Source organism: Struthio camelus, chromosome 5, assembly GCF_040807025.1.
Source record: "Struthio camelus isolate bStrCam1 chromosome 5, bStrCam1.hap1, whole genome shotgun sequence".
In the NCBI taxonomy this organism is placed as follows: Eukaryota; Metazoa; Chordata; class Aves; order Struthioniformes; family Struthionidae; genus Struthio; species Struthio camelus.
Genome location: NC_090946.1, coordinates 50,907,031 through 50,921,886, shown reverse-complemented (window position 1 = coordinate 50,921,886; position 14,856 = coordinate 50,907,031). Strand labels below are relative to the sequence as shown.

At 36.4% G+C, this 14,856-nt stretch overlaps 1 protein-coding gene across 6 annotated transcripts in view; it reads left to right on the top strand.

Moving 5' to 3' along the window:
- The window catches only part of STXBP6 (syntaxin binding protein 6), a 135,045-nt gene that overhangs the window by 41,764 nt on the left and 78,425 nt on the right, over nucleotides 1-14,856 (top strand). For 5 of the 6 annotated variants that reach the window (XM_068946361.1, XM_068946364.1, XM_068946362.1 and 2 more), the window contains exon 2: nucleotides 3,517-3,713. The exons of the other annotated variant lie outside the window; for it this stretch is intronic. In XM_068946361.1, the coding sequence (XP_068802462.1) occupies nucleotides 3,560-3,713 (154 nt within the window). In that variant the 5' untranslated portion in view covers nucleotides 3,517-3,559. The remainder of the gene's footprint in view (nucleotides 1-3,516; nucleotides 3,714-14,856) is intronic. 6 annotated transcript variants of the gene reach the window in all.

Sequence of the window (14,856 nt, the reverse complement as noted above, 5' to 3'; positions counted from 1 at the left end):
CCATAGCCATTGACAGTGGCCTTGACTTTTTAAAAAAAAAAAAAAAAAAAAAAAGCCAACAGCTGTCTCATGCTGGTACATGATAAACTGCAGCTCTCTCTGTAATACAGAAGAGGAGAAAATTGTGGTGTTATGAACACCAATGTGAAAACAACTGTATAATGAGTCCTTTCCTAAGTAACTAGCAAGTGAATTTGTTTGGATTATTTTTCCGTGTTGAAATATTTAATGTTAAATGATAGGCTAGGAGTTGCATGAAATCACATTTTTTCAGGAGGTGAACATTCTTTCTTTCTTTAACTGAAATTAGTCTGGGTTGTTCTTTTGATGATGCAATTTTAAAATTACATTGATCTTTTAGGGGTGCATGTGAAACAACTTCATGCTAAGACTCATCAGCATTTGCACAGCTCTAATATTGGTGAAGTATTTTGAAACAGATTTATTATTATAGACATTTTTTGGCAAACTATTCTGTTTGCATCCCAAGATAAATAGATATTAAACTTGCTTTGGACTGAGTTGTGCTCTCTCACACCCTACATGAATTCAGAAGTTTCCAATACTGTTGTTGACGCTTTTTTTTTTTTTTATAAGAGAATAACCTAACTATGCTCCAGCAAAATGTTGAAGCTGAAAATGTTAAGACAATTACTTTGCTGATAGCATGCCCACTAAAATATTGGATTCGTGACTTTGAGTTTATTGCCTAAGCTGATTGGAAATTATCTGTTTTCTAATAGTTAAACTATGGCAAATATCATATCATTTTGATCCCATAAGCAGAATTTCTAGCCTCCTTAGCTGAGACTTGGATGTGATCTTACTCATACTAGGAAAGCTAAGGATGTTAGGAAAGATCTATGAGCCTACATGTTTTAATAATCTGGAAATATGGAATTCTATAGAAATATATTAGAGCATCGTATTATTTGAACGATGAAGAGGGGTATTAGGCCTGTGTTGGTATGAGAGGACGAATAAGACTGGCTATTTATCAATGTCACTGTAGAGCTAAATAGTAGCTCTTTGTTTATTCTGATAAACTTCCCTGCAAATCCATATTTAGTCACATTCACGTGTTACTTCTGTTAATTATAGCTGCTGTTAAATTGGGTGCATCAAACAGCAGTAGTGATCATGCAAACATATAGCTCCTAATAACTTATAATTTAATAAACATACATGAATAAACTAAAAATTTGTTAATTTAATATTTATTAAACTAAGTATAACTTAATAAAACTATTATTACTCTTGACCCTCAAGCAAAAGACATAGGTAGAAGATTCTCTCATAGTCATCTTGGCCTTGTCTTTTCCTAAAAAAAAAAAAAAAAAAAAAAAAAAAAAAAAAGTGCATCAGTGAGTGAACTAGAAATGAAGTTACTTAAGAATTCATTACTTATAAATTAATTAGCGGGTCAACTCAGGCACTTTGTGTAGTTTTTTTTTTTAATTTAATTAAAAGCAGCAAACTGTTTAGTCCCAAGATTTCTCTCTTTTTTTTTTTTTTTTTAACCCCTTATGACTGTCTTTCCCTGAAGTTCCAGTAATTAGGAAAAATAATCTTTGTTAGTCTTCCATTTTGTTTTTTCTTGTAACTGCTTTTCTGTTTTTATTAATCACAATATCATATATGTGGCCTTGGTCTGAAGAAAATAAAGCGTTATTAAGACAATTAAAAGCTTTACATTACTTGGTTGTTTCCAGGTTGATTTTGTGTGTCTTTGTGAATGTCTGTACAATTATTATCTTGGTATTTTTAAGGGAGGGAGCAGCTTCTGAAAGGGAAGGGTAAAGGGAGCACTTAAATCAATCTTGAGTATGGTTACATTTACCAACATGGATAACGTCTAGTTCAGGAAACATTGATATAAACCTGGCATTTATTTGTCTTTCAGGTCTAAGTGTTTCTGTGAAAGTACTTCACCTTATCAGGGGGAGGGGATCTGGGAAGGAAGGTTTTTATCAGGTTTATTTCTTAGCTTGAGAGTAGGCAAGTGAAAGCTTCATCTGTTGCCATTGCTCTAGAAAGGGTGGGTTGATTGAAAAGCTTGCGTGTGCCGTCAACATAATAAGGAATAAAAATGTCAGGAGACCGTTCATTAACCTCTGATGCATTTAAAGACAGGACCCAGGGTTGGATTTTTTGTTTGTTTGTTTTTTAATTTTGTGCTAAGTGCTTTACATGATATGTAGAAAAGTGAGACTGGAAAGATTTTGTGACTTTTATATAAATGGACTTAGAGATGATCTGTTTTAAGGTTTAACTAAGGAGAAAGTTAAAAGGGATGAACTAAATGGCCTAAAGAACACACTTGATTTTGAGGCGGATGCTAGTCTTACAAGGACTAACATCAAGCAAGTAGAAAATACTCACAGTAGAAAGTCGGTCAGATTTGAGAAGGCAGACAGGAAGTCACCTTGTTTATTTTGAACTTCCTAGAGTAAACAATTAGAGGGCAAGTGATTTTAAAAGGGTATGAGGATCAAAAAAGAGGATTGTTTCTGGCCCTGGAGTTTTTTCAGATTTATAAGCCTCTGTTTGTGGGACTAGTAACAGACTTCAGTGCAGAAATAATTGGAGTTACAGCTCTAGTGGTGTGTATGTGAAAACCCTGTTAAGAGCACCCCTGTAGTGGAGTTCTCAGGCGCCTCTTTAAGCTGCAGTCCAACAGGCATTTCTTCTGGTGGACAGGCCTAAATAAGCAGCTACCCGTCCTCTCCATACCCGTTCTCCAATTTTTTTCTCTCCCGATCTTGCTCTGAAGTTGCTTGTATTATTATGTGGTGAAACACATTAAGGAATTGACCTGGGTAAAAATTCCCTCGTGAAAAGGGAGAGGTCTGGTTTTGTCTGTTAGCCCAGGTGATTTCTCTGATACTGGTTCCTTTGCAGTTGCACAGGTGGTTGCCCTGAAGTAGCTGAGGGGATGAGGTGCTCAAGCAGCAAGAAGTGCAGGTGCTTAAGCAAGTGCTGTCACTGAGGCAGGCGCTTCACAAACTATAGCTGTAGAAGAGATTTAAGCTTCCTGTATTTTCAGTGGACGCAACTTGCTGTCTGCAGATGTGACCAAACTGCAGAGTGGGCGCTGACTCAAGCTCACTATTCCTTCAGGATGCCCTTGCAGCACTTTCTTTTGGGACAGACAAGTTTTCCTCCAGTGTCTCAGAGAGAATAAATGGAGCTTTTGTGCAGAACTAAAAATTACAGGGGGTCCCTCTGAGAAGATTTAGCATAACACTGCTGTGCTATTGTGGACTGCTCCTGCCCAAAATAAGCCAGGCTAGCTTCAGAGGGATTTCAAAACATGCGTAACATCTGTGAGTACTCAAAATTCTTAGATACTTTGGAAATTCTGCCTCTAGTTAAATTCATGAAATTATCTCCCCTCAAGTCTTTAAATCATTAAAGGCTATTTTGAAGGTCAGAGTTGCTAATGCCCATGCAAGTTGATTGTATTCTCTCATAACTTGGGAGTAGTGCCTAATAGTTTTATCGTTTTATTTTTAGATTTATTTTGGAGAGCAGCAGTCTGTTCTATCTGTGATCTACAATGAGTGCCAAGTCTGCAATTAGCAAAGAAATTTTTGCCCCACATGATGAAAGGATGCTGGGAGCTGTCCAAGTGAAAAGAAGAACGAAGAAAAAGATTCCTTTTCTGGCTACTGGGGGTCAGGGTGAATATTTAACATACATCTGCCTGTCAGGTAAGATAAATGATCTTGACATCTAGCTGTGTTTTGTGGTTTATCTTTGAAGTTTGATTAACTGATCAGATGTTGTCCATAGCTTTAAGGAGTTGGGTGACTTGAATGTTAATAGTGTAACTAGAGAATTGTGATAGTCACATCTTTAATCTTGGTAGCCTTGAGTGCATGGTTTCTTAATATTTATACCATATAAAAAAATCAAAGGGATAGCTTCATTGTTAACAATGAGAAGTTCTCGCAGAGCATAGCTGGAAAGTATGAAAAAGTAGATAAAATATTTGGAAACATTATCTTCGGTAATTGAGGTTAAGATCTTTGTTGGAGGGATGAACTTTACGTTGTAGTTGCTTTTTATGCTCTTAAATGTCTTGGTTGTTTGAAACAAATACCCTTTCCTTTCTTTTTACGTTTGCCTCTGTACATTACCAGTTTGTTAGGTCCATAGATAAGTAGCTTTCCGCTGGAATATTTTCAGCTCATTAAACAAAGCAGTGCTGTTATGTGTCAATCGTCTAATTTCTAAAGGGATAGAAGATGGAAATATTTGAGTTGAAGGAGAAATGGAAATGTAAAGACCCTTTTGAGAGGTCATGGCGGAACAGGGAGAAATGATCTGGTTTTTGCTAATTTGTTCAGATGAAAATCATTAAATGTCTCCGGGCTTTTACCAATACAAGTAAGAGTTTGACTTTTGTGGAACAGACTAGGTAGTAGTAGTTGTGTGTTGTCTTCATGTTTTTACTCCTCCTGGTGAGGGTACAGTTAAATTTTTAAAATGTATAGATGAAAACCATTGGTCTAGTAACTTAGGATATTTTGGATATCTGACCCAAGATGGATTAGATCTTAGAACTGTAATGAAAGCATCCTACTGAAGAAAATAGACATTATTACAGTTTTTCTTCTGACTTTTTTCTTTTTATTTTATGATTACTCTAATTTTTAATCTTATTCAAAATTTAATCTATAAATCAATCTTTTCCGCAGTGAATATTAATTTAAATTTTAGAACAGCTGAAAAAATGAGTGTGTGGTTTTTTGTTTTTTTTTTTTTTTTTAACTACTTACATAGTTCCCTGTAATTTTGGAAATTAAAAGCTTACCGAAGAAGGAACCTAGAGATAATTTAGCAGGAAGGATTAAAAAAAAAATTAAGGTAAACAAGCAATTTGTCAATTGAGTTTCACATATTTAATTTGCTCTCTTTCCTTCCTGTCTCCTGTCCCTGCCCCCAAGTAGTATAAACTGTTTAGACTTGTCAAAGAAATATTTTGTAAGTAAAGAATAGTAGATCTACTCTTTCCTCTTGCCCTGTCATCTTATAACTATTTTCCTTATGTATTTATTTGAACAGTTTAATTTAGGAAAGCAGTGGACCTGTCATTTAGGTATTAATGATTACCTTAGTGTGATTCTGTGTCTTCTGATTTAACTGGTGACTCTCTTTGCTACCCAAGACTTACTCAAGTTTTAATGTCATTCAAGATCTCATTCAAGATCTCAGGCCATGAGGAAGAATGTTTATGCAATTGTCTGGAATGTGCTACTTTGGGGTTGGGAACAGCTGGTTAGCCTGTGTACTGCCTGAAGTCATGTCCATCAAATTTCTTTTGCCTCCCAAAGCATCTGCTCTTGCTTTTGCTTCCTCCTTTTGAACAACAAGTATAATATTTAGTCTGTCCTGACATTCTGATTTTCTATTATTTAATTTTTTCTATTATTTAATATTTAACTTACTGCAAATTAAAAAAAAAAAGTCATTTCTTTCAAAATTAAGCTAGGTTGGTACATTATGGCTGAATGGATATGAATGATATCCAGAGGGAACACCCTGAAGAAGGAAGTATTTCTTAAAACAGTGTATGTATGTGTATGTAATCTCTTCTTGTGGTATTTTTCTCATGATTGATTGCTCATATCATGAGTTTATGGCCCTTTATTTTTTTTCTTCTTTTAAAAAGGTAATTAAGCTTGTACTTTTAATGCTTTCTGGTTATTGCTGTGGCATTTACCTTCATTTCAGTTAAGATTGTCTTAAGAGAGTTTGAAAGCAGTTTATGATCCTGACTTACCTGTAGCTAACACTTATTTCCAAACTTGGAGTGGAATTCAGTGGCCTGCAGGTAGGCATCCAGTACAATTTTAGATTTCCAAAGACATCCAACCTTTCCTCTAGATTCCTCTCCAGAAAGGCAGAAGTCCCTTGTAGTCTCTGTCATGTGTCTACCAACTAAGTGCGGACAAGTATCTTTGATATCCTTGGGTGCTTTAAGTGGTCACTTACGTTTTTAGGTATATTACTCCCTCTCTTTGAGTTTATGTATCTTACGGGGAGGGGAAAAAAAAACCCTAAGGATCAAAGGAAGAAGTGCTCTGTGAAGTTCTCAGAAGACTGCTGTTATCTTTGGAGTAAACAGAAGATAGTTTCTTGGATTCTCTTTCAAATTTCTTTCCACTCCAAACTATGTTAATACTTTCAAAATGTAGAAAGTAAAACCCAATGATGCCATTAATGTAGTAAGGCATCTCACACATGCACACAAAATATACGTTTATAGAATATGCTGCCAAATAGCATTTGTATGTGTACCTGCATATGTGTACTTTAAATATAAGCTGCAGAATATGTGCTCACACGTTCTAAGGGCAATGAGGCAAAACAGATTTCTCATTCCTAGCAGAATGTTTTGCTTTGCCATTCTCCTCATATAAAAGAGCTTCAAGGAAGGATTTAAAAATTTTTTCACCCAGGCTCTTCAATAGACTTGTGGTTGGAATATTTTTTCGGGTTGTAAGAATTGCGGGTTTGAATCACCTCTGGCTGAGCGGGAAACTGAATCTGTCTCCCTTCTCTTAAACAAATGTTCAAATCACTAATCTATTTAGAAGCAGGGCTCAGCTCTTCTTCCTTTAGCAGTCCACTCTTTCAAGTGTCCAGCACCATGTAGTTAGCTTTGGGATACGTATACTGCTCATAAGGAAAGGCTAGAGGTATGATCTGTACTTAAAATTTTCTGTGGGTTAATTCTATTCAAAGATGGAATTTTTGTATCACCTTTCTGGGGAACCTAGCCCATTTCTGCTCCCGACCCCCATGCTGATGCGTAGCAGTCAGCATGGAGTTGAAAAGGGTAATGCATGATATGACTGGGGAAGAAACAGCAGATGTCGTGATTTCAGCAGCATTTTTGACATTGACCGTAAGAAGTATCCAGGGTCTAAATTAAAACTGTTGTAGGGTGCACTACAGAAATGTACTTGGAGAGCATGGTTCTCCATGAATTGGTGGGATTCTGCAGGGATTTAAGACCAATTTTATTAAATATGTTTGTATATTTAGTATATACAGTATACTTGATAATCGGTAGACAAGAGATTGGGGAGAGAACCGCATGGTTGTGCATGTTTGAAAACAGTACTAGAATTCCAGATAGCCTGCCTTAAGACGGGGGAAAAAAGAAAAAGAAAAAAAGAGAAAAAACAAAGGTGTGTGTGGGGGGGGAGAATGTGCAAGTAATTTAGTCGAGAATACTCGATGACACAAAGTGAAAAAGGTAGGGAACAACTGCTTTTGCCGCTGTAGTTAAAAGAAATGGTGATGAGAATAAACTACCTTTTGCTATCACTGATGAATATGAAGCGATTATGATTTTGGTTGTAGCAAGAAGGAGTTGTGTTACATGTTAAGGAAAAAAGCATTCATATGGTAAGGACAAGTTGATGTTGGAATAGGAATTGTACTGTATCCCCAAACAGTAAAAGATGAACCACATCTCGTCACCTGATGACTTTATGTTTTTCTGTGATACAGTGCAAAGTGTGAGAAGCTAAAGGGCTAACCCTGGGTTTTGGTTTCCACTTGAAAGGTGCGTGCTTTAAAGTCAGGTGTTCTGATACCTGTTTTGGAAACACCTTTGTTAGCCTTTGACTCTTGTCCCATTTTTCCTGGGTTTGCTGTGTATTAGGTAAGTGTAATGGCCAGAATACCTTTGTGTTCTGAGTTTCCTTAGAGTAATTCAGTTTGTCCTTTGAAAGTAATTTGATGATTTACTGTTGAAAACAGAATTTATCAGCTGAAACAATACCCATAGAAACTGACTTGTTAAGAAGCTTACAAATTTTGGGGGATAGAAAACGTCCTGTCAAGTTGGAGTTGCGTTCAGTACAGAAATCTAAGCATCGGCCAATTGTAATAGTTATTTTTACTTACTAATCAGTATGTAACAGACAAATTGCATGAATTGTTAAAACTGGAGTTAGTTTTCCTTTGTGTTGAATTGAAAATACATTATCAGGTATTTGTTTGCATTTTTTGAATTCTGGATAGAGATACTGAGCAGGGAGAGAAGAAAGCAGCACTGAAGTGCCTGCCTTCTTCTCTTAAGTGTTTAGAACTCTAGAAGAGAGTAATAGATGGGATACTGATGCATTGATAAGAGTCAAGTATTGAACAGAGCAAAATGGGAAAATAAGGGAGAATCCACCTTAAAATTTGTATTTGAAGTATATGCCTGAGTTTATACTTGACAATATTAAATACTGAATTGCTTAGAAGGAAATATTCATTAATGCTCCAAGAATGTGAACCTAAAGCCTGTCAATGACAGGTCAATGTAAGAGTGCTGTAGCAAGACTGCTCACTGCAAAGGTGGGCGCTGAACTGCTAGATTGCCTGCAACCTTCTGCCTCCTGTAGTGACAGTCCTGACAAAGTTGGACTGGCAAGCACGGCCAAGAGAGATCTTTTGGGAGTTATTTAGTCAAAGAAGAACAGCCAAGCAAGGAGCAGACAGATGGGAAGCACAGAGGTGCGGTGTCTGTAGGCAGAACAGAGGATGAAAACTGAGATTTTTTTCTTGATGCAGAAAAGGATCTGACACAGAAAAAAGGCAGGAAATTCAAAGCTGAAAGTGGATATTTCTCACCTCCTCCACACTAGCAGATCTGGTGACAGTTATTGAATCAAACCTGAGTTTTAATTTTGCCATCATTGTCTTACATAATTGAAACAAAATTGTTTAAAATAACTTTTAGCTTTATTTAGAATTTTGAACTAAATATAAAATACTCAAAGGTCACTTTAGGAATATAGAATGCTAATATCATCGGCTTTCATGTGCACAATTCTATATGTGTTGTCATTTCCTTTGATGTGTTATGATTATGTTTAAGTATCTTAAGTATCTTTTAGTATTAAAGGTTTTAAATTTGTTGTAGTGCATTGGAATCATTCCCTTTTGTACATGTGGGTATGGCATTGACCCTTCAGGACTAAAAAGCTATTGCAGTTGCAGTGAAGTGAATGAACCAGATGGTTCCTTTTGATCCTGAATTCCTATGTGTCATAAACTCTCAGCTTAGCTGTACCAATCTTTCTAGTCCTTCTGCCTGAAAAGCATGAAATTTGAGTATAAGTTTTAAAAGCCAAAATGATTGTAAAATTATGAGTGCAACTCCTCTGCTCCAAGCTTCCCCTCTCTGTGCCGCCCCCCGCACTATTTTAGGCTTTAATAGTTTGGCTCTTCTTTCTTTGTCATCTCCAAGTGAAACTAACATATTGTCATATTGGGGAGGGTTGGATGGCTTTTATGTTGAAAGCATAATCTATCAAGAATGATGCAAGTGAAGATGACAGTATGTGCAAAGAAACTGTAAAAAAAAAAAAAAAAAGTACAAAAATAAAAGTACATGTTAGGGGGAGGCTTTTTCTTCGTTTTTTTAAAATGTAACCTTATCTCATAGATGAGGCTTCCCTCAAAGGAGAGGCAGCAAATAGTTGAAAAAGCTATATACAGTTACCACAGATTTTTTTTTTTTTTTGGATTTCTGACTTTTAAGTATAAGGGAGAGAGGTTTGCCTCATTAGGTCAAATTAGTTTCATGAATACCCTCAGAGAGTGCTATTACAGCACACGTAGTGCAGCTAATATCTAACTGCAGTACTCAATTTTACTTCCAACATAAACTTTCTATTCTGTTTTCACCTTTAGAGCCAATGATGCTGTGAAGTTGTTTTTCCAGATAAGAATTTGTTATTCTTCCCAAACTGACTTTTGTTCATGGAACAGAACAGGAAGTTTCCCAGAAATGGCCCATATCTCTTGCTTCTTTCTTTGAAGGCCCCTTGACATGGCTGCCAGAAATTGGCTATAATTTAGCGAGGAGTTCTGTGGCAGGCTTTGTGCAGCTGACTTTTCAGTTTGGTAGCTGAACTGAAAATTTGAAAACGGTGGTGTGGGGGGGAATAAAGAGGTTCAGATCAGTTTCTTCTGAGGTGTTCTTGTTTTCATTTGAGTTCTGTCCCCATATTGAAGTGACAATCGCCGTGTGTGTGTGTGTTGAGCAAAGCATTTCATTTTCAGGCGCTTATAATGCAGTGGGTTCTAGTGGTTCCAACTCAAGATGTGGGAAACCAAGCTAAATTCCACTGAGTTCTGAGGAGGATGCTGTAATCAGCTAGCTGTAGGCTCTGTTGAGGTGTTACTGAGTGTTTTGTTGGAGCTGTTCCCCTTGTTTATTAACGAGTGAGATCGATACTTTAGTGTTAATAGCCAGATGCAGGGTATTCACTTTGGAGGTGGCCCACTTGAATGCCAAATTCTCCATTGAATGTTTACTTATTCATGTGAAGCAGACCAGCTTTAACATGAGAGATTCAATTAGCACAGAAAAACATGTGTACCAAATGGTGGTCCAGTCTTCTGACTGGACAGCAATTTGAAGACACTGCTGCAGACCAGTTGTGCTGCTTCCACGAGTCCCATGCGCTAAGACTGGCACAACAAACTGAACGTTTAGACATGGATTGGTATGTATATTCAGTTAGGGATCAGGGAGAATATTTCTGAAGCTTGTACTCAATTCAAGTGCTACTTGTTGCAGAGTCCCATCCAATAGTAAGGTGGCACTAAGGTAAAGATTCATATTCTGTGTGAGAAAAGTGATATTGAGTATTCCCCTGTCTTGGATGAGTTTCTTAAGTACTAGTCATCAGTATAAAAAGTGCAGATGCCATCACTAGTTCTTTGCCTGACATTTTCGTATTTTATTTGAGAATACATGATAGTTACTGGAAAAATTAGTCCAGAATTCAATGGCCAGGACTCTGCAATGCAGAAAATCAATGTACTGTTTCTTCTTTAATGGCAGCCCTCTATGTCAAGACACAGAACATCACTGGTGACGTTCTCCTTTTGGCTACTGATTTCTCTAAAAACTTCTCCTTGTGTAGAGCCACTGGCTGCTTTTGTTGTACTCTGTTATACTCAGCCTATACAGATTTTATGCAAGATTTACATTCATGCTGATCAAATTGAAGTGATACAATTTGCTAGTGTAGATGCAGTTAAACTGGTGTGACATCATGTGGCTTCCACACACAAATAGAGTTAGACAGCTTCTGCATTATCTATTTCTAGACTTCTGCAGTGTGATGTGCCTCTGACTGCCTTCCTAGTGCCTACACTGATGTAGGCACTCATGTATCTATATAGTGAGCTGACAATACCAGCTCCCTGAATCCTTTTGTCATGCAGTTGTTCAGACAACTGAGCTGGTGCAAAGCTATGAACAAGAATCTCTGGCCATGAGAAATGTGAACAACTTCAGTTGACTTACACTGTTGTGAAACCATTAAGACTAACATTACTGTTTGAAAACTAAGTGCAATGAAGAAGATGCTGTGAGGAAAAACTCCTTTAACAGCAAGAATAGCAAACCAGTGGTATAGATAGCCTTGAGAGATCATGTAATCTGTCACTGGAGGCCTTTGGGAACAAGCTGTAGAAATATATCAGGAACAGCATAAACGTGGCTGGTTTTGCCTTTAAGGAAAGAAGATGCTATAGGTGATCTATTGAGTTTTCTTCTAGATGGATTTTTCTATGAATATATAATTACTTAGATTAAATCTTCCTGAGTAACTTCAGCACCGAGGAAAAAAATTGTCAATAATATTCCTATTTTCTGATGGATAAACTACTGATTATTTATTTTTTCACCATTCGACTGCTGGATAGCTTTTGATGCGCTTATACCTAAGTATGTTGCTATATGCCTGTGTAAAGCATGCTAAATTATTTTATTTTATCTTTATACACTAATCTATCTACCACCAGAAAGTAAGTAAATATACACAAGTATTGTCAGTTTTTATATGTCATTTCATGCATGCTGTATCTTGCTTTCCACACTTCTGTTTATTCTTTATATTTTCAGATTTAAAAATCTAGGCAAGGACTTTCTGGATGCATGTGGCACACCTTGTATATAATACCTAGTTGAAAATTGGAGCTTGCAGAAGGCAGATCTGAGTGTTCAGTTTTAGTCCTTTTAGCTATGGTTGAACCTTTAAAAAAAATTGGCTTTCTCATCTGGGAATGTACTATATTCACAGAAGAAGCTTTACAGGAGACAAGCTGAAAGATGTGAGCTTTTCATTGAATTATAAGAGAACGTGTGAGAATTCCTTAAAGTGAGTCAGGGGCAGCAGCAAACAGTTTAAAAAAAAAAAAAAAAAAAGATAAGATTTATGTCCTTTTCAATATATATGATTTAGCCTTGAGCCATCCAATATCTGGAGGGTGGAATAGGTGCGTTCCACTTTCTACCTTTGCTTTGCTCCGTTAACGTACCTGGTATTTCCCCTTTATGACAAGGAACTTTTCCCGGTCACATGGCACAGGAAAGCAGGCAAAGCATAATCTGCTCCTGTTCTTGAAACATTTTCATTGTGAAAAGTGAATTTATGCTTTAAAAAAAATTATGAATGTAATTAAAAAGGAAAGTATGTGACATGAGCTTTTCCTTTACAAATTTTCAATCTATTACCTTTTACAGAAAATTAATTTGATCATTCCATCGCTAATCTGTTCCACTTCTGTGTGAGGCAATGCTTTCTTGTCATTATATTCCTGACGGGTTACTCTTTCTTTACCACTTAGTGTGTTTTAAGCTGATGTTCATAGTTGTTCCAATTATTTTTTTTTCCACTGATGTTGTAAAATACGAAAATTTTGTTAAATGCTGTGCTAAAACCAACATGATTACTGACACCTAGATAAAGGAAATTCCTGCATAACATAAATTATTCTCGATTAGAAAATATGCTTACACCTTCAGATATGCAGTAATGATTGTAGCTGTTCATAGGTACATTTTCCCCTGTATTAATATTTTTTCAAAAATCAATCTGAATGGAATTAGAATTAGCTTTTAAAAGCTACTGAATGAAAACAAACAACTTTTGTGTTCTCCCCCTTCCTTATATTGGGTTTTTCTTTTAACCTTAATTAGCCATAATAGGAGCAGTTTGAAGGAATTCTCTAATGCTTACTTTGTCTTTACCTCTCCTTTTAAATAACTGTTTAAAAATCAGTGGAGCTTTGGGATGGAAACCTGAAAACTTTTAAAAATAAATGTTTATTATACAGAGGTGTAATGTTCTCATTGGCCCATCTGTAGGGTGAATTAGGGACCATTACAGCTTTCCTGTCTTTTGTTTTAAAAAAGTAAAAAAAAAAAAAAAAAATCCAGGCTATGTTTTAGATCTTTCTTCCCTAACATGGGTCTCTAACAGTGCATGGGAGTTGTTCTGGATTCATGTGTTTGTCATTTAAAAAGGTGATGATAATAATAATAAAAAACTACGTAGGTTTTGTACTGTATTTAGTGGTAGAAATGCAAATCATTTTTTTCATAATCTAAACAGATCTAAACAGACAGGCTTTTCTTCCCGGGTCTTCCAAGGAACAAGTTCCTAAACATCAGTACTTCATCTTGATGATGGCTTCTTTAAGATGAAAGCTTAATCATTTGGGTAGCACTAGGGTAAATGAGTGTCTAACTGTCCTATTGCTGTTGTGTTCAATGACCTATATTTATTGTTCTAAGTTGGCCGCTGAGTTGGATAAAGAGGAGCACTGATATGAGCTGTTGCTTAATGTGGTAGTATTAATGTACCATACGTGTATGATACTTTAGACAAACACAGACACATTAAATATATACATATGTATGAGGGCTCCATCTACTCTTAGTTACTAGCCTCAGGGCTCATAGAAACCGTGGAAGCAGTTGCTTCCAGAGATGGTGGTCGTTTGTAACTGGTTGTGGTCCAACCTCTCCGATGTTGTGGCTTGGAAGGTCAATGGCGCTGATAAGAGCAATGCTCTCAAAAGCGGATTCCCTGTTGCCTCACAGCTCAGTTAATTGGCAGCAAATGTTGACTTGTTGGAAGCAGTGCTCATATTAAATTGTCAAAATATGGTTACCTTCATCTACTTACTATTGGTGATTCCGTGATACGGAATACAGTTCTTAAAGCTGCTTTTCTTCTTTATGAGAACTTATTTTTATTTGGTAGGTAGCTCTGGATATTTTAACTTTACAGCCCTCAAAAGGGGTTTTAGAAGTCTAATGCTACTTCCTTTTAATGATACTAAGTACCAAGTTCCATTTTATAAAAATCTAAGCCATGTAAGAGCCTTTGAAAAATATTACCAGTGAGCAAAACACGTTAGTGGAAAATCAGTGGCTTTAGGAGCTGGAGCTGGATTAACATGCTGCTCCTCCTTTATTGATTTTTTTGTGTTTATATAATTAATATAGAAGAGGGAGAAAAAAATTAATTTCTGTGGCAGGCATGCTATGCTTGCTGATCCTATTCAGAATGATCCCCTTAATATATGCTAATGTTCTGATCCCTGCTGGTTGTGTGCTGTGGTTCAACTTAAATCCATGTGAAAAAAATATATTTGCATAGCAGGCCATCTTGCTATAGCAAAGTTGCAGAATAGAGCTTTTGAAAGCCTCTAGTCTAAGACTTAGGACTCTTTCTTTTCTTTCCTTCTGAAAGTGGAGAAAGCAAGTGTGCCCCATTCATGCCCTGTCTCCCCCCCCACCCCACACACACTTTCTGTAATCTCATTTTTACACAGGAAATATTTAATGTCAAAGTTTAACGTTAGGTTAAAGTGTCTGTTTGAAAGTCACACCGTCTTTGGAAGAGTTCATTCATTCGTTCTGTGTCTAAGGTAATTACTGGGGCTGGTATCTCATATGTGATTAAAACTACAGAATTGGAAATAAGGATATACTACTAAACAATATTTTATGGTACCTGTTCATTCAAATTTCAATTA